This window comes from Neovison vison, chromosome 2 (genome assembly GCF_020171115.1).
Source record: "Neovison vison isolate M4711 chromosome 2, ASM_NN_V1, whole genome shotgun sequence".
Classification (NCBI taxonomy): Eukaryota; Metazoa; Chordata; class Mammalia; order Carnivora; family Mustelidae; genus Neogale; species Neogale vison.
The window spans coordinates 42890964-42911496 of NC_058092.1; the positions used below are offsets into that span (position 1 = coordinate 42890964).

The following is a 20533-nucleotide window of genomic DNA, read 5'->3' on the forward strand; positions in this document are numbered from 1 at the left end:
CATTTCTACAGTGTGAGTTTTGCAGTATGGTAATGAAATCTTTCAGCATTGTATGTCTAAAAATGTCTTTATATTACTTTTGGCTTTGAAATATGTTTTGTATTTGATAGCATTGCAGATTGATAACTTTAGAGGTGAAAACTGTTCTTAAAATAAATAGGCATCCTTTAGTGCATGTTGAGTCCATTAAAGCTTTTTGCTCTCAAAGTTCAGCAGACCTTTTCTTTCTCAAAAATTCAGGATTTGGGGCGCCTGGGTGGCTCAGTGGGTTAAGCCTCTGTCTTCGGCTCAGGTCATGGTCTCAGGGTCCTGGGATCGAGTCCCACATCAAGCAGAGAGCCCGCTTCCCCTCTCTCTCTGCCTGTCTCTCTCTGTACTTGTGATCTCTCTATCTCTGTCAAATAAATAGATAAAATCATAAAAAAAATTAAAAAAAAATTCAGGATTTGATAGAAAACCCACGCTTTTTTAATGCTGTTTATGCTAAGGCCTTTAGAGGTCTAATGTAAAAGAATTACAACTTCTTTGTACTTGACTGTCTTAACGGTATAAGGAAGAGTGATGGGTTCAAGGAAGCAGGTTCAGGTAATATCTTAAGATGTTTTTCCCTGTAGTTTTTCCATTCTGAGGTTTTCCAATGCACTTAGTACTCATCTTTATCAGCACTTTACATTACACTGTCAATTCTTTATATATTAGTATTTAGTGGAGTCCTTGGTACATATTTGAATGGTTTATTTTTAGTAGCAGCCAGACTGTATGTAGTGAAATCCTAGGCTAAAGCTGTCATAACTGCTGCGCCTTCTTGGCAGGTAGATTTCTGAGTCCAACTTTTGACTGCCACCTTTCACAGATCCAGATTCTAGAAATGCAAGAAAGAAATGCCAGTTTATTCTGAAAGTAGACAACCAGAAAGCTAAATAATCAGTATGCTTTCTTACTGACACTCATCTTTTATCAAAAGCAAATAAATGACAAGACCTTCTTTTTCTCCTGCTCTCTTCCTCTTTCTGCCTGCCTCCTTATCCCCACCTCCACTCCATGGTAGCATTATCATAAGGCTACCCACCCCCAGCAGACTGCACTGTAAATGCTTGCTTCTTTATATTGCAAGACTGTCAGCTTCATGAGGGAAAACAGTATGCCTCCCTTGTTTATTGATGGATCTTCTGAGCCTTGAAGAGTGTCTGGAACATAATAGGCCATAAATTATTTGTTGGGTGGATGGGTAGATCAATATTGGTTCCTTGCATGTTTTACTAAGATTATATATCATAGTCATAGTTTTCCTATATTGTTAAACATTTTATAAATGTTTTAAATAGAAACATAGTGCTTTGTTATATGAATAATTCACAATTGATATAACCATTCTCTAGTTATTTCACTTCTGGATTATCTAGTTTTTCACTGTTACAATGTGATGAAGATAGCTTTTTGTGTAAAACTTTGCCTATGCTTTTTTCTATAGAGTGGTTTTCAGGCATTTTCAAGGTTCTTAATTTTGTACACTGCTTTCCAAAAAGCTTGCACTGATTTGAACTTTCACCAGTACTGTATGGAGGTGACTGTCTTTGTACTCTTCCCAGCATTGATTAGTCCTGTTTTTAAACATCCTTACCCAAAACAAATCAAAATGAAAAGAAATAAAAAAGCACCATTACCAGTTTGGTTTAAAATGGCATTTTTTTTCTATTTAATCAAGGTGAGGTTGAGTATTTTCTCAAAAATTCTGAACTATGTCTATTTATTGTTTTGTTAAGAAAATTGCTGTAGTGTCTTGCCCATGTGTATGTAAGAGCGGTGTGAATACTTTTTGCCTCTTATATATTCATTAAGTGGTTGAGCTTTTTATATAGCAGATTTCTAATAAAGTTAACTGCCCCAAAGTTTCACTTTGATCTTCTTCATTAATATTCAGAATGTTCACAATTCAAAAAATAATTATAGGTTGTGGAATTACCTATTTTTAAAACAGTGCTTAAGATACATATTCTGTAAATATATACATACTGCTTGGAAATAAGAAGTGGCAGTTAAATTTCTTGAGGTTGGGGTTTGTTAAATAACAAAAGTTCAACTTTTGTTATTTTAAAGACCTAATTGGCTTTAATAAATGATTCATGAACTGGGCAGCATCCCATTTAGCAAGTGGAGGGAGGCTCTGTAGGATTGTACAAAATGGAAGGTGGGGCACCTGGGTAGCTCAGTGGGTTAAGCCACTGCCTTCAATTCAGGTCATGATTCCAGAGTCCTGGGATGGAGTCCCATATCAGGCTTCCCCTGCTCTGCAGGAGCCTACTTCTCCTTCCTCCTCTCCTCTCCCCCTGCCCCCCTGCTTGTGCTCTCTCTCTCTATGAAATAAATAAATAAAATCTTAAAAAAAAAGTTGTTAGAGGGGCTTCCGGGTGGCTCAGTGGGTTAAACCTCTGACTTCGGCTCAGGTCATGATCTCAGGGTCTTGGGATCGAGTCCCGCATTGGGCTCTCTGCTCAGCAGGGAGCCTGCTTCTCCTCTCTCTCTGCCTGCCTTTCTGCCTACCTGTGATCTCTGTCAAATAAATAAATGAAATCTTAAAGAATAAGTAAGTAAGTAAGTGAATAAATAAATAAAAAGTTGTTAACAAAAGAAAAAAATTGTTCCAGGCAAAGCTGATTTCCTTTAGGTGGAAAAGCAAGGGGTGTTATCCTGCCGGCTACCTTATCTTCGGGGGATGCAGATGGCACAGGTGGTAGACTCATTGGTCTTTGGCATTGACCAAAAAATTCCTGACCAGTTAAGACTGCATTTCTGGGGGAGGTTGAAACTACAATTAGGTGAGGATCTAAGCCTTGATTTGGAAATTCGGTCTAAATGACCTATTTTGGACCTGTGTTTTTTCTTTTTAACAGGTTCATAAGTAGGAAATTGTTACAGGTACTCAGGAATCATAAACTGTGATTGGGCATGTAGGTGGAAGAACAGATACTGTAGGTAGACTTGCATAGCTCTGACTTCACGATGGTGAAACCAGTCTATCCTGTTAAAAGATTCTTAACGCAGGTATCCTGGAATAGCTGGTCTGGTAGAAAGACAAGTGTAAATCAGGAGACAACTCTAGCCTACTTTATTATTATTACTTAATATTTAATTAATCTTACACTTTCTCAGTCTGACATCATTAAATTCTTTCCAGCTCTAAAAACCTTTGATTTTATTATCCAGGGGGACATATGCTGTTCTTATGAAAGTCCATTCATGTTGAGATCCATTTGGGGAAAATCATAGGAAAATTACCCATGCTAGCTAAACTTTTTATGGAAAGTGAACTCCCAAATCCTAGATTTTCTTTTGATACATTAAAAATGTATTTTATGCCATTTTGCCTGAGCCAGAGAACTGTTCTTCAGTGTTCTTTTTTTTTAACATCACCAAGAAAATGACAGGTTGGATTTTTAAAGAGTGCAGGGAATTTCTTAAGCCTGTATATTGTCTAAATATAGAGTTGGGACGGGGGAGAAAGACAACTGGCTGCAGAAACCCTCATGGCTTTTTTTTTTTTTTTAAAACCCTCATGGCTTTTAAGAGAAGTTATTATTTATGCAAACATTCTTTTTTTTTTTTTTAATGCAAACATTCTTTTGGCTGAATTAAAGTCACGATTCAGTGATTCAGTGTAAGCTCTTGTCTGGCTTGAGAAAGCCAGTTGGGGCAGCTTTCGTTAGCAGCGGAATCTGAGTGCTCTGTGTTCGATTTGTTAGGTCTGGCTCAGTGCGCCGAACTCTGCTGGCAGCTGAGAGGGGAAGCCGGAAAAAGGCAAGTTCCCGGTGCAAAGGTTGCTCTGCAGCATAATTTAGGCATCGGAGGAGCTGTGGTTGTGACGATTTACAGGATGGGTTTTCCTGAAGCTGCCAGGTGAGTGGCATTCTGGGTTTTGTCTGTTGATGAATTCTGACCTTTCACAGCTGATGACGTTGTACAAGTATATAGTCCAGATTTTATTGTTTTAGTACTCCGGAAATATCTCATTACTTTGCTTTGTTAGCCTGGCTTTAAAGCCTTTAAACCGACAATTAGCTTTTAAACTTAACCAGCCTTAGGAAAATTTTGTTCAAAAACGAGGTACTATCGGAGCGCCTGGGTGTCTCAGTGGTTTGAGCGAGGAGCTCTTGATCTTGATCTCGGCTTAGGTCTTGATTTCAGGGTGTTAAGTTCAAGCCCAGCGCTGGGCTCCGTGCTGGTTGAGAGGTGTACTTAAGGGGCGTAAAAAAAAAGGAGAGAGCAGAGTCAAAACAAAGTGCTGCTGACCTAAAACTACTTCTCTTAGACCTGCCAGACAGAGTGATTTTAAGTTAGGCAAGTTCACTTTTTGGTTTCCTTTCTCAAAACTGCTGTCTCCCTGCATAGCCTCCCAAGTTTCTGAGGTTGTTTGGAGAAAGTTATTAAATATGCTAATTGGCTCTCAGCACGTTTATGTTTCTGAATGGCCCTAAGCCCTCACTGCTGCTAGAATCCCTTTTGTCTCTTGGGGGATTTTCTTCCTGTCCTTACCAAATGCCTGTGCTCCTCAAATTTCCAAGCACTTTCTGCTCAAGCCTTGTTCAGGATCCCTGAACTTCCTTGCTCTTGTCTCAGAAGTGCTCATTCATCCTTCCCATAGGCAAAATGTCCCTCTTCCTTTCCAAGGCCTGGATTGCTTTTGTTTCCAACCGAGTTCTGTAACTTTGTTCCAAATATTAAGTATACCCTCTCCCTTTTGAATCTTTTAAATTTTGCTTTTCTGTTGACTCCTTTCCTTCTGTTAGCAAATATGGTCAGGTCTTACATATGACAAAATTTTACTTTTCTTCTTGCCTTATCTTCTTTTATGATGATTCTTTTATACTGGGCCACTGTTTTTTTGGTCCATGCTAAAATATTTATCTTAGGGTCTAGTTTTTGACCTCACCACAGAGGTCAGGTAAGGCTAACAGTGATCTGATTATGAAATGTTCCTGTCTTTGTTTTCTGTTCTTGTTCTCTTTAACCTTGATGTAGCTGTCAACACTAATTGGCTTCCTTTTTCCTTCTGAAATTCTTGGTATTTATTTATTTATTTTTTCACACTTTTGGTTCCACAAAGGATATGTTGACACACTTCTTTTCAGAATCCATTATATTTCTATGTTTTACAAGCTCTTGAGTCTTTTCTTTCTGCCCTTTCACTTTTCTTTCTCTGCCTGGAATATCATTTCTGTTGTGAAAGTTCTATCATTGAAGGCCCATCTCTGGTACCATCTCCCTCTGAATATCCACAACACTTTGTACCTCCTGGACCCATACCCAGTCCTGGCTTAGTTGTAGTATATCCACATTTTTATTCCCCTTATATGAAATCGTTGAGGCCTAAGGCTATTGTGACTTCATTCCACCCCTGCAAAAATCTCTGACATAGTGAATGTTCCTTGAACTGAATCAAATAAAAAGGTGCTAAAATGTTGAATTTTCAAGTTTCCTCCTAAAGGTGATCATCAGTCTCTACTGTCTTCTAGAATTTCATCCAGTTCATATTTGACGTTGAAAACCCTCAGTAAAACAGAAACTATAAAGAGCGACTGGAGTCAGCATATTAGTATAGTATCCAGTTTGCCCAGATTAGAAGTTTATGAATTGGGGGCAATACATCTATTTTAAACATGGAATTCTCATCGTTTTTAATTTCAGGAGACTAAATAATTAGGAGATTCAGTTGGTTCAAAATAGCTTCAGTAATATTTGTGGGAAGGCAGAAGTATGAAAAAAATCCAGATGATACACAGGTTTCCCCTGCTATCCAAAAGTAGAACATTCCTATGAAATTTTTCTTAAGCCCAAATGGTGTAAAGCAAAGAAGCAGTTACCATTAACTTAATGGAAAAATTCTTGAGTGTTTCCCAGACCCCTGGAATAACCTCTCTTATGCTTTTCTGATACTTCAAGCACATTTTGCTAACGGATGGACAAAATAAATTGAGATAAAGCACAGATGCTCACAGGCACAGTTCAAAGCTGTGACTCCCTACTGAGTGTAGTTCTTGGGGAGAGAACTTGGGGGAGGTGCCACTTTCCATCTACACACTGCATCTAAAATGGCTCCTGCAAAACTAACATTGAGCCCTATTACCTCTTTTACTTTTTTTTTTTTTTGGTAAAAACCAAAATCCTCTTTGGATTTCTTTTGTTTAGCAAAAACAGATACTAATGTAGGTCTTTTGTAGAAGCAAAGTGGTGTAACATGAACTTTTGAAAAGCCAGGGATACCTGTACAAATGACTAATAAGAAAATACTGAAGGTGTTATTTAGAGTCTTAATGATACAACATAACTCACTACTAAGGTCAAAGTTGGGAAGATGATTCTGAATCTAATGGTGCAAATATTTTAAAGTAAGGTTGTGGTTTTGTTTTACACAAGGTCAATTTAAGGTACTCTTTTAGGGTTCCCAGATCCAGTTCTATCATGGGGAATGGGAGTTCCCACTAACTGTCCCCAAACACCAAGGAATTCTCAGACACCTGTGGGTCTGAATTCAGCCCAGTTCTGACGCCTTCTACCCAGAGATAGCATCGGGTTCCACAGGTTGAGGGTTCAGTCCCGCAAGACTGGCCCCCACCCACCACTTCACATGAGTGACAAACCTCAAGACTATTACCAGTGCTTCTGACCAACTGGCTACAGGTTGGAGATTCCAGTGACTCCTCCTAGTGCCTCACAGAACTCAGAAAAACACTTACATTTTGCCAGTTTATTAAAGGACATGATAAAGGGTACAAATCAATAATAAGATGAAGAGATACATAGGGTGAGGTCCCAAACAAGAGAGGTTGGGGCCCGGCCTGGTGGTATGAGGGAGGGTTCTGGTTTCCTAAGTGCGGAAGCTCTCTGAAAATCTGTCCTCTTGGGGGTTTTTAGTTTTTGTGGCTTCAGTACATAATTATGATTGACCAAGCCATTGGCCGCTGGTTCGTCAGTCTCCAGCTCCTCTCCCCTCCCTGGAGGTAGTGATGTGTGGTGGGGTCCATAAGTCACCTTCAGTAATAACAAGACACTCATTTCACCTTTATGGCTTTGGAGCATTTTTAGGAACTGTGAATGAAGACCAAATAAATCTGAGAAATACATTTTATTCATCTGAATGACCAAATAATATTTCTTATAAGTCATTATATTGCCAGTAACCTTTGCATATGATCTGATTTACGTAGCTTCTTAATTAACTAACTTTGATGGAGCAACTGCTACATGCTTAGGCCCTCAAGAATGGTCCTCTGTGTATGTGGGGAAAGCAGACATAGTTTCTTCAAAATGCTGTTGAAACCCCGGGGGGAGGAAGAAACCCAGAGGAAAAGTTATTACAAAGAAGGTAAATTTAAACCAGGTGACTTGGATTGCCCAGCAGAAAGGTAGAGGAAGGGTACTTCAGGCACAGAGATTTGAGGTACAGGGTTGGGTGGGTGTTTGTACTCTGTGGGTGGGTACGGAGTACATTATTTTGTGTGTGCCTTGGTAGACGGGCAGAGTCAGTAGTGTGTTGGTGACAGGAGATAGAGTTGTAACTAGATTGGATTATGGTTTTGAAACCTTCAAATCTTCTACTGGGGAGTTTGGAACGGAGCCCACAGAAGGAATTCTATCAAAAAATCATGTGGTTATATTGCCCTTTAAGCAGATCAGTCTGGCATTAACTTTGCACTGAATGGTGGAGAAACCAGAGGCCAGGAATCCGTAGGAGGCAGTTGCAACAGTGTGGTTAAGAAATGTTCAGAGCTGTAGTAGGAAATGAGAAAATGAGGAGATGTCGTATTTAAGAGCTGTGACCAATTGCATTTAATTTAGAGGTAAACTTTAATTTAGATCAGTTTTGAACAGTATTTTTTTTTCTGCTACAACTTTTTGGCAACTCAAAATGTCGCTATTTCTCTCTTGTCTTCACTCTTTCAATATAATTTGACTTTTACCTTCCCTCACTTCTTCAAATTGTTTTTGTCAAAGTCACCTGTACTCTCCCTGCTGCCAAATCCAGGAGGGTCTTTGACGGTTGACAGCAACTGATACAGTTTATTCCTCTCTCCCAGATTTTTTCTCCCTTCTCAGCTTCCGCAACGACGTGCTCTTCTGGTTTTTCCTTTTGTACCATTGGCTTCTGCTTCCTCCTTCCATAGGGTGTTGTCCTGGGCTCTCTTCTTTCTCTGTAATTTCCTCAAGGCAAACTTATCAGTTCCCTTGAGTTTAAATACTTTAATCCATTGGCTGCTGCTTCCTCCTTCCATAGGGTGTTGTCCTGGGCTCTCTTCTTTCTCTGTAATTTCCTCAAGGCAAACTTATCAGTTCCCACGGGTTTAAATACTTTAATCATATACATGGTTACCCCCCTTTAAGTCCAGCCCCAGCCTCTTCTCTGAGCTCCAGACTCATATTCAACTGCCTTCTTGTCTCACAAACATCTTATACACCATGTACCTAAAGTGGAACTTTGATCCCCTCTATTCCCACTACATTCTTCCTTTTGTCATTGCATGGTACTGCCATTCCCTCAGTTATTCAGGAACACCGGAATCATCCTTGTCCTTTCCCTTCACCTTTAGCTCCCCCTCATTTCTCAGTAACAAAGGCTATGGATTCTATCTGTAAAATATACTTGAGGGGCACCTGGGTTAAGTGGGTTAAGCCTCTGCCTTCAGTTCAGGTCATGATCTCAGGGTCCTGGGATCAAGCCCTGCATTCTGCTTCCCCTCCTCTCTCTCTCTGCCTACTTGTGATCTCTGTCAAATAAATAAATAAAATCTTTAAAAATATATATATACTTGATGGGGCGCCTGGGTGGCTCAGTGGGTTAAAGCCTCTGCCTTTAGCTCAGGTCATGATCCCAGGGTCCTGGGATTGAGCCCCACATCGGGCTCTCTGCTCTGCAGGGAGCCTGCTTTCCCCTCTCTCTCTGCCTGCCTCTCTGCTACTTGTAATCTCTGTCTGTCAAATAAATAAATAAAATCTTTAAAAAAAAAAAAATATATATATATATATAAATATATATACTTGAGTCTACTTTCCTTTCTCCATTTCCACTAGTGGACTACCTCCACTATAGTCCAGACCACCCTCACTTCTTATCTGGACTATTTCAGCAGCCTCCTAACTATTATTCCCACCTCTGTTCTCACATCTCCCCATCCCCTCTCGCCAGTTCATTCTTGTTTTAAGAACCACAAAACAAACTACAGTTGACCCTTGAACACTGTGGGAGTTAAGGGCGCTGAGCTATTTTGCAATTGAAAATTCCCTGAAGCAGATGACTCCCTACAAATTTAACTGCTAAGAGCCTGCTGTTGGTTGGAAGCCCTACCGATAACATGAAAAGTCGGTTAACACATATTGTATGTTATATGTGTTATATACTGTATTCTTAGGGTGAGTTAGAGAAAAGAAGGTGATACTAAGAACATCATAAGGAAGAGAAAATATACCTACAGTACTGTACTATATTTATGGGAAAAATCCACATCTAAGTGGATCCATGCAGTTCAGAACTGTGTTGTTCAAGAGTCAACTGTATTTCACTTCCTTAATTGTTTCAGTAGCTTCCCAAGTTCCCTACTTTAGCCTGTATGATCTGGCCCCTGCCCAGTTCTCCAATTTCATTTCCTATCACTCTCCCCCCAACTTACTGTGTTCTAATGACTGGTTTTGCTTTACTTTCTTTTAACATATTAAGCTCCTTTCTCTCTCAGGATCTTTGCAGTTTCCTCTGAATAGCCAGCTCTTTTCCTTGTTTAAATAAGGTCTTAGCTTAAATTCAGTTGCTCTGAGATTTCATTCCTTGACTGCTTTCCCTGAAGTCGGTTCCTCTTTTTGTTTGCTTCCTAATACTTGGAGTTATTTTGTCTATTTATTTCTTTTTCTCCTTCACTAGAATATCAACTCAGAACAGGGCTTAAGTCTGACGTGTTTACTCTTACATACCCGCTGCCTTGAACAATGCTTGGGATGTAGCAGGCACTCATTAGATATTTATGAAATGATAGAAGGAAGGAGAAAGGAGAAATGGATGGGGCAGATGGGGAGATAAGAAAAAGAGACAGAAGGAAGGAGAAAGGATAGAGACAGAAAGACTTGCCGAGAAACCGCTGTACTCTTGACTCCTTCAAATATATCCTTCCTGTGTTGTCCCCATCTGGGTCCCAGCCACCACCAGCCTGCCTGTGGTTTGTCAGAGAAATTACCTAACACCCTCCTCCTCCTCCTCAGACCCCTCAAGTTTCTATCTGTATCTAACACATGAGGCTTTGGAGCCCATACCAGTCATGCTGTCGCTTTTTACCATGGGCCAGGGGCTCTGCTAGGTGTCTCCCCTGTCCCAGGATTCTGTATAATTAATTATGCCAAGTCACTGGCCCTCTCTACCTTTTTCCCTCCCTCCCCACCAGAGGTGCATAGAGCTGAAGTACTTTATTCAGAATCACATAGCTAGTGAGTGGAGGCAGCTTGGGATTCAAACGCAGGCCTTTGTAGCTATAAAGACTATATTCCTTCTGATGAAGTTTTAGAATAATGGGTGAAAGGTTCAGTGGGGTGGAGTCTGGAGTCAATGACCAAGAAGGATTTCTTGAGACATCTTTGGTGCAAAGTGGTGGTTTATTAAAGCCCGGGGACAGGACCCGTGGCGGAAAGAGCTGTTGTTCCCCGTTCCCCGAGGTTGTGAGAGGTGGCAGGTTATATACTATGGGGTTGTGAGGGATGGCAGGTTATACTAAGGGCTTGGAGGAGGTAAGGAAAAAGGGAGGTTTCAAAAGAACTTTCATGTACTAAAGAGGACCTACACGATACCAGAGGCCCTGAGGCCTTGCCATTGTCAAGGTTTTTCCCTCTAGCAAGGTTTTAAAGAATGTCACATCTCTCCCACCCAGGAGTGAGGGGTAAAGGGTAGGGGTGAGGATAGGGGAAGGTTCAGCAGCCAGCCTTCTGTTCCCTTATCACTTTTGTTATATCAGGTTATTTATCTATAGTTGTTCCCTAACTATCAGACAACCAATAGGCAGATGTTTGCTAAATTCCTCTCTGTGTCACAGGTAAAATGTAAATCTTGAGTCCAGCCTCTTCTTGTAACTGTTCTAATCATGTTATCTCTTGCCTGGGCTGCTGCCATAGCCATTCCCCAGTCTCCCTGCTACCCTCTTTTGCAGCCTTTCAGTTTTCTAGCTGGCAGCCAGATTTGTTTTTTTAAAACATATAATTGCTATTCTGTATCTTATACTGTACGGTTCTTCTCATTATATTTAAAACGCAGATTCCTAACCATAATCTCTAAAGCTCCTTATTATTTTGTTCTGCATGTTTCTGTGACCTTAGATCCTTCTACGTCTCTGCTCTGCACCAGTCATACTGGCCTTTCTTATAGTTCCTTTAACTGCGAAGCTAGTTTTTTCCTCAAGTTTTTTATATTAGAAGTTTAGGACTGGCTTCCCCACCTAAATTTTTACATGGCTAGCTCATTTATGGGATTGAAGACCTAATTTAAATATCAGCTCCTCAGAGAAGCCTATCTGACCAGGCTATCTAAAATCAAACACCATAGGGAAAGGGAGGGAAAAATAAACTAAGACGAAATCAGAGGGAGACAAACCGTAGGAGACTCTTACCTGTAGGATGAGGGTTGCTGGAGGAGAGTGGGTGGAAGGATGGGGTAACTGGATGATAGGCATTAAGGAGGGCACCTGATGTAATGATGCATACAACTGATCAATCACTGACCTCTGCCTCTGAAATTAATAATACACTGTATGTTAATTTAAATAAAATAAATAGAATACCCAACATACACGTATACTCTCTTTGTATCCTCTTAACCTACCTTATTTTCTTCACGGTGTTTTAGAAGGAGAGAAAGAGAATGGGGGGGAGGGTGTGTGCTGACTGGAAGGGAGCAGAGGGAGGGGGAGCAAGCAGGCTGTGCTCTGAGTGTGGAGCCTGATGCGGGGGCTGGATCTCATAACCCATGAGATCATAACCTGAGCCAAAATCAAGAGCTGAGCGCTTAGTTGACTGAGGCATCTAGGTGCCCCATTATTTTTTCATAGTAACTGTATTCTTTCTTTATTTTTTTAAAGATTTATTTATTTGAGAGAGAGAGAGTAAGCGTGCCTATAGGAGTAGGGGGAAGGGCAGAGGGAGAGAATCTTCAAGTATACTCCCCGCTGAGCTGGGAGCCTGACAGGGGCTGGATCTCAAAACCCATGAGATCATGACCTGAGTTGAAACCAAGAGTCAGACACTTGACCAACTGAGCCACCCAGGTGCCCCTATATCCTTTATTTATTTATTTATTTTGCTTGTTCATTGTCTCTCTCCCCAACTAGTTTATAGGCTTCATGAGGGTAATATATTTTTTTAAAGATTTTATGTATTTATTTGACAAAGAGAGATCACAAGTAGGCAGAGAGAGGGGGGGAAGCAGGCCCCCTGCTGAACAGAGAGCCCGATGTGGGGCTCAATGCGGGCCTCGATCTTAGGACCCTGAGATCATGACCTGAGCTGAAGGCAGGAGCTTAACCCACTGAGCCACCCAGGTGTCCTTGGTTTGCTGTATTTTTAAGGACAATGCCATGCACCTAGTAAGCATTCAGTGTTTGTTGAAGAAAATGGGAAGAAAAGCTGAATTGTTTTGTGGAGTTAATTATGATTTTCTCTGGGTAAGAAACACAACACCTCTGTTCTTAGAGTGTTTTGGAAATTACTACTCTTAAATGTTGCAAAACCTAGTATCTGTATGACTCCATGTACTGAAATTGATTCTTTCCCCCAGTTCTTTTAGAACTCATCAAATTGAGGCTGTTCCAACCAGCTCTGCGGTTGATGGATTTAAGGCAAATTTTGTCTTTAAGGAGATTGAGAAGAAGCTTGAAGAGGTAAGTGGGATTTACACAAAATACTGCCAAGAGGACCTTGAGGCTAGAGAAAGTGGATATAGATTTCTGGTGTTGTCATGAAATGATACAAATTAAAAATTTATATGATATTGTCAAGTATTGAGTTTATTTTAGATTTCTGAGTGTCTTTTATAGTTTCTCTGCAATTCTGATAAGAGTGCATTTCAGGGATGTACTAATCTCCACACTTGAGTTCTGAAAAGAACTTTGGTAAAATGCTGTGACAATCTGACTCGAGGAAAGACTAGTCCTTTTCCCTTGTTTGTGTAACAGCTACAGTCCCACAATTCCAATTATACATCTATTAAGCTGACCAAAGTGGGCTGAAGTAAAAGAATTCAGAACAGTCGAGCTGTGTATTTCATCTGTGCTACAGTGTGAAAGGCATACATTGTGCATATGACCTAACTCCTTCATTGTTGCATAAAGAATTTATTAACATCTAAGGTGATTGGTTGCATTGTGAGTGGAAAACAGTGCAACTGATGTGTCTTCACAAAGAACCCTGTATTTCTAGGATTTTCATGATCAGTGACCTTCCTGTGGTAGAGAGGAACAGGTTTGCTGGTTCTGGGCAGGCAGGCACTGGTCCAGGAGCTACAGACCTGTCCTGTCACCATCTTGTGGGGATATACCTACATGGGGGCTTATACCATGGGGGTTTTAGAACCTGCTTTTTTCTCTTGACAGTGTTCCATCCACATAAATATAAATCCTTACCATCACTTTTATTTTATTTTATTTAAAAGATTTTATTTATTTATTTGTCAGAGAAAGAGAAAGCGAGTGAGCACACTCAAGCAGGCAGAGTGGCAGGCAGAGGTGGAGAGAGAAGCAGGCTCCCTGCAAGCAAGGAGCCAGATGTGGGACTTGATCCCAAGACCCTGGGATCATGACCTGAGCCGAAGGCAGCAGCTTAACTGACTGAGCCACCCAGGCGTCCCTTTACCATCGCTTTTAATGACCACCTACTACACTTTGAATTTATGTGTCACCTATTTAACTAGCCTCCTACAATGAACATTGCTTGTATTTAAATTTTGCAAGTAGAATAGTGGTATAGTAAATGTTCTTTTTTACTCATCTTTAAGTACTTAGTGCCATGATCATCATAGCATAAATAAAGGGAAATTATTGAGTTGTTGGATACATGTTTTTGTATTTTGGTATGTATTGCCATGCTTCCACCAAAAGAGGGTACTAGTTTACAGACTTAATAACAATTCATAGGAGTGATTGTTTTTTCCTTATACCTTCTCTGGTGCTGTGTATTGGCTGGTTTTTTAAAAATCTTTGCCAAGGGGCACCTGGGTGGCTCAGTGGGTTAAGCCGCTGCCTTCGGCTCAGGTCATGATCTCAGGGTCCTGGGATCGAGTCCCGCATCGGGCTCTCTGCTCAGCAGGGAGCCTGCTTCCCTCTCACTCTCTCTGCCTGCCTCTCTGCCTACTTGTGATTTCTGTCAAATAAATAAATAAAATATTTTTAAAAAAATTAAAAAAAAATCTTTGCCAATGTCTGGGGCGCCAGGGTGGCTCAGTTGGTTAAGTATCTGTGTTAGGCTCTGGTCATGATCCCAGGGTCCTGAGATCAAGCCCTGCTTCGGACTCCCTGCTCAGCAGAGAGCCTGCTTTTCCCTCTGCTGCTCCCCCTGCTTGTGCTCTCTCTCTCCATCAAATAAATAAAAATCTATTAAAAAAATTTAAAAAGTAAAAATCTTTGCCAGTCTAAAAGGAGAAAAACCTCTCATTATTGGGTTTTTGTTTTAAATAATCTCTACCCCCAACATGGGGCTTAAACAGTTGTCCCTGAGATGAAGAGTCACATGGTCTCTTGACTGAGCCAGTCAGATGCCGCTCTTGTTATTGTTTAATTACTTACATTATATATGTCCACTGAACTGAAGTTGGACTCTATCAGGGCTCAGCTTGATTTTTTTTCTCGCCACCAATATTTGCCTGCAGAGCAACCCATAGGATAATTGCTTCTGCCAAGTTGTCCCGTTTTTTTTTTTTTCCCAACTTTATTCTGTCCAAAAAAAATCAAATAAAAAAAATTAGAAAAATTAGAGCGTATCTGGTAAGCTATATGTCAATCATTGAATACTTCATTATTCAGATTAACAAAGCAGTGCTGTTTTTATTTCACAGTCTCCTTTTAGGTTTGCAATTCATTCCTCCAGCTCCTGTTTTAATTTTCTCCTCCCTCTGTAACCTCACTTGTGGGGACCTTGTCCGCTTGTTTCCTTCCCACGACTGTAAGGTTCCTAAATGTCTGTGAAGACTAGAAAGTGAAAGTCTTGAAATCTTTTGTCAATTCATGCATTTTCTACATTAGCAAAGGAAAACTGGCCAGAGATTTTATTTCCACTTTTGTCTGTTAGCAATACTCATTGCCCTTCTTTGAATTCTGTCTTAACTTTTTGTTCCAGTTAAGTTTAAGACAGAACCTACTCCTTGACCTTTTGCCTACTCAGAAAGAAATACTTTTTTTTTCACTCAAGGAGGCACTTAGAACTTTCTTAGTATTAATGATCTTTAGTTTCGGAACAAATGTGTATTTTCTTTCCTCTTTTAACTCTCTCCCTGTCCATTTCCTTACCATGTCTCACTTCTTCGATGAAAAATATTATAAGAGGATCAGATCTTAAAAGTAACAGCAAATGTAAAATTAATCTACATCGGTTTTAAGGAGGTGGGAGGAATTTCTCCATAAGTATGCCAAGTAGAATTTCTAAATGTTTGCTGGAGTTCTCCTGCTCTGACTTGTTGGTGTCTGTCTCTGAGGCATTATGCATGCAGATGGCATGGATACACCTAGAAATAGTCATTCATGAGCTGCTGGCCTCAAAGGAACCTGGCTTTTGGATGGCCCACCACACCGGGATTATTAACCTACTCTTCTAGATTATCTTCAAAGAAACTTGAGGAATAAAAGATCTCAAGGAATGTGGAGAACACTTGAACTTAAAATTCATTTATGAAAATACACTGTTTTCATGGGCTTAAGTTGGAAGTATTGATGTAATCTATGTTGCAGTGTGGTATGGTCAGACAACATGAGCACTGAATTTGAAGTTAAACCAAACTGGGACTGAGTTCTGGTTGTACTATTTACTAACTGTGTGTCACTGCCCTTCAGGGAACAGAGTTCAGTGGGAAGATAGACAGGGAGAGATATCCCCAGGAAATAAAAATACTGTTTTAATAAGAAACATGGATGCATGTGCAAAGGGCTATGAATATTGTCCAGTACAGGTAGAAAAGCCTTCCCAGGAGAATTAGCAAGTGAGTGAGGACTTGATGCAGTTGGGGTGGGAATGTGAATAGGAGGAGGTGAGTGAGCTGGGACAGGGCATAAGTGAGGGCGTGGAGACACATATGTTTATGGAATTCAAGATGATTGGTATTGTTGGAACATAAAGCCTGAGGAGGATGAAAAAAGTGGGAGGATAGGAACAGATACATACCCCTCAGATTATGAAGACTCCTGAATGATATGTAAAATCCTCCCTCCTGTAGGCTCTTGGGAACCACATTTAAGAAATTCACACCTGGAAGTGTTAGATGGCTTATGTTAGTGTTAGATGGGTTATATTAGATGGGTTACTTGGAAGCAGGATAAAGAATAGCCCAAGGGGTTCTTAACCTTTAGGAGCCTCTGTTTTTTCTGCCCAGTGAGCTAATATTAGTACCTGTCCAACTACTTACAAGGTTTTATGGAGATTAAAGAAATAATGTATATAAAAGGATTTGAAAATTTTATGGCCCTAAAAAGATTATTATTGTCATTAATAATTTCTCCTAAAGCTAACTTAAAATAATTTGAGTGAGATATTTTAAGGGAAGCCAAAATAAGAGAATTTCTCTTTAAAAATCTGACAAGAGATGGGCGCCTGGGTGGCTCAGTGGGTTAAGCCGCTGCCTTCGGCTCAGGTCATGATCTCAGGGTCCTGGGATCGAGGCCCGCATCGGGCTCTCTGCTTGGCAGGGAGCCTGCTTCCTCCTCTCTCTCTGCCTGCCTCTCTGCCTGCTTGTGATCTCGCTCTGTCAAATAAATAAATAAAATCTTTAAAAAAAAAAAAAAATCTGACAAGAGGGTAGCTCAGTCCTTAAGTGTCTGACTTCAGCTCGGGTTATGATCCCAGGGTCCTGGGATTGAGTCCCACATCAGGCTTCTTGCTCAGGAGGGAGCCTGCTCTCCCTCTGCCTGCCTCTCCCCCATTTTGTGCATTCTCTCTCCCTCTCTGAGTAATGAATAAATAAAATCTTAAAAAAAAAAAAAGTCTCACAAGAAGTTTCGCTTTCTAGGTTTAACTGGAAAATATTGAGAGTTAATTCCAGGACAGACACATGTAAGAAATGCCCCCGTGATTGTTGAGATAAGTAAGCCTAGAGTAAATATTTTTAGAATAGCTTTAGAATAGCTTCTTGTTTCTGAGTAGATTCAGGTATGTTATCTAGTATATGAAAAAGATTGACACATCCATTAGGGTGACTAACATTAAAAAGACAAAAGCCTGGGTGCCTGGCTGGTTCAGTCAGAAGAGCATGTGACTGTTGATCTCAGGGTCATTAGTTTGAGCCCCATACTGGGTGGAGAGGTTACTAAAAAAGAATTAAATAAATTTAAAAATATTAAATAGAAAATTAAATACAAAGACAAAAGTCTGTGGGGTGTAGAAAAATTGGAACCTTCATTCATTGCTGGTAGGACTGTAACATGGTGCAGCTACTTGAGAAAATAGTTTGGTAGTTTCTCATAAAGTTAAACATTACCTTATGACCCAGAAAATTTCACTTCTAAATATATACCTAAGAAAAATTGGAGCCTGTGTTCATGTAAAAAACTTGTACACAAATGTCCAAGGAGTATTATTCATAATAGCTAAAAAGGAAAGCAACCAGCAACTGATGAATGACTAAATGAAATATGCCACATCCACAGAATGGAGTGTTATTTGGTCATGAAAAAGGAATGAATTACTAATACATATTTCAGCGTGGATTGGGTGAACCTTAAAAACGTTTGGTTAATTGAAAGATGCTAAGTAAAATCACAAAAGACCTTGTATTGTGTGATTCCACTTATATGATATGTCCAGAATAAGCAGATCCACAGAGATAGAAAGTAGATTGGTGGTTGCCAGAGGCTAGCAGGAGAGGAGAAGGGGGACGACTACCAGTGGCTGTGAGTTTCTTTTAGGGGTGATAAGAACATTCTAAAATTAGATAGTGGTGGTCGTTGCACAACTTTGAATATACTAAAATACAAAACACAACAAAAAGAAAGAACGAACTTAGGCCAGGCTCTGTCCTCACATAGAAACAGAGGTTGGTATCTGATAATCAGTCTATGCAAGTTTCTCAAGGATAAAAATTATTTGAGTATTTCAGGTACTTATAACATAGGCACTTATAACATAGTGCCTAAACATATCAAACAGTTAAATCTTTTTAAAAAAGAATGAATATTAGACAAACCATAGGAAGCTCTTAACTCTCAGAAACAAACTGAGGGTTGCTTGAGGGGAGGTGGGTGGAGTGATGGGCGTGGGTGGCGTGACTGGGTGATGGGCATTAGGGAGGGCATGTGATATAATAAGCACTGGGTATTATATCTAATGGATGAATAATGGAACTCTGCATCTGAAATTGATATGTTAACTAAACTAATTATTAACTAATGATATGTTAAGTAATTGAATTTAAATAAAATAAGTTAAAAAAATAAATGGATATTATACTAAAAGCAAAAGTCTTGTGTCTAATTGCAGGAATGTAAGGCTGAAATAAAGAAGGTGGGAATAAAAACCATTAGAAATTATAAAAGGGGGGCACCTGGGTGGCTCAGTGGGTTAAGCCGCTGCCTTCGGCTCAGGTCATGATCTTGGGGTCCTGGGATCGAGCCCCGCATCGGGCTCTCTGCTCAGCAGGGAGCCTGCTTCCCTCTCTCTCTCTCTCTCTGCCTGCCTCTCCATCTACTTGTGATTTCTCTCTGTCAAATAAATAAATAAAATCTTTAAAAAAAAAAAATTATAAAAGGTAGTCCGTTCTAAAATAAACATTCTAAGATTAATATGTTTTTTATATATTTGCAATAACCCACTCATGAAATGGAATAAAAATATTAAGAGCCATATAAAATATAAACACCTAAGAATAAACTTGGTAAGAAATGTACAAAAGCCTGTATGGGAAAAAATTGACAAAATATTGCCAACGGACATCAAAAAAAACTTGAAGATAAACCATACTCATGGATGGGAGGACTTAATATTGTAAATACGTTCTCCCCCAAACTGATCTAACAGATTTTATGTAACCCCATGTAAATCCAACAGCATTTTGGTGGGGAGAAGAACTAACTAAATTATTATAATGTATGTGTATGAAAAAATGTCCAAAACAAGTCTAAAAATATTTGGAAGAAAGGAATTATAATGGGGATTTATTTTACCAAAGTATAAAGTACATTATAAAGCTATAACATTGGCATAGGAATAGCACACAGATCATACAGTAAAATAAAAACAGCAACAACAAAATGTTAACATTGAGAAGTTACGCTGTGCTTTTTGGGTCTTTAAATACCATACAATTCTATGACAATAGCTATTGTCTTCTCAGTTTCACAGATAAGAAGAAAACTGAGGTTCAGAGAGGGTTAGTAACTTGCTCTGGGTTATGAAGGAAATGGCAGAGCAGGAATTCAAACCAGTGTTGATTTCAGATGCAGTGTTATTAATTAGTAGTGTTTAATTCTAGGAATTTAAGCTTCAATTAATGAGGCTATGTAAAAATATTTAGATGTAAGAATATTATTCTTAGCATTGTTACAAGTCCCAGAAGTAAGAATCGAAATATGAAGCAAGAGGGGTGCCTGGGTGGCTCAGTGGGTTAAGCCTCTGCCTTCGGCTCAGGTCATGGTCTCAGGGTCCTGCGATCGAGTCCCGCATCGGGTTCTCTGCTCAGCGGAGAGCCTGCTTCCCTCTCTGTCTGCCTGCCTCTCTGCCTATTTGGGATCTCTCTGTCAAATAAGTAAATAAAATCTTAAAAAATAAAAAAATAAATAAATATCAAGCAAGAGTATTGGTTAGATGAATATAGTTCATTTACACAAATGAAGACTGTATGTTATTTAAAATTATGTAGAAGAATATTTAATGACACAGAAATTAGGATAGTGATATGAAACATAGAAGTGGATTATAAAACATGTATGTAATAAATATCCCATTTATGAAAACATGCAGAGAAAAAAGATGGAGGGGATTTATATCAATATATTATTTTCTCTGAGTAGTAAAATCATGAATGATTTGTATTTTCTTGTTGCTTATTAACATATCCTATTTTTTCCACAGAAAATGTGTGTGTGTTTTCTTTTAAGATTTATTTATTTAGGGGCACCTGGGTGGCTCAGTGGGTTAAGCCGCTGCCTTCGGCTCAGGTCATGATCTCAGGGTCCTGGGATCGAGTCCCGCATCGGGCTCTCTGCTCGGCAGGGAGCCTGCTTCCCTCTCTCTCTCTGCCTGCCTCTCCATCTACTTGTGATTTCTCTCTGTCAAATAAATAAATAAAATCTTTAAAAAAAAAAAAAAAGATTTATTTATTTAT

At 39.7% G+C, this 20533-nt stretch overlaps 1 protein-coding gene across 1 annotated transcript in view; it reads left to right on the plus strand.

Moving 5' to 3' along the window:
- SCP2 (sterol carrier protein 2) overlaps positions 1 to 20533 on the plus strand; it is a 109861-nt gene that overhangs the window by 77363 nt on the left and 11965 nt on the right. The window contains exons 12-13 of the mRNA XM_044238257.1: positions 3741 to 3894; positions 12794 to 12896. Of these exons, the coding sequence (XP_044094192.1) occupies positions 3741 to 3894; positions 12794 to 12896 (257 nt within the window). The remainder of the gene's footprint in view (positions 1 to 3740; positions 3895 to 12793; positions 12897 to 20533) is intronic.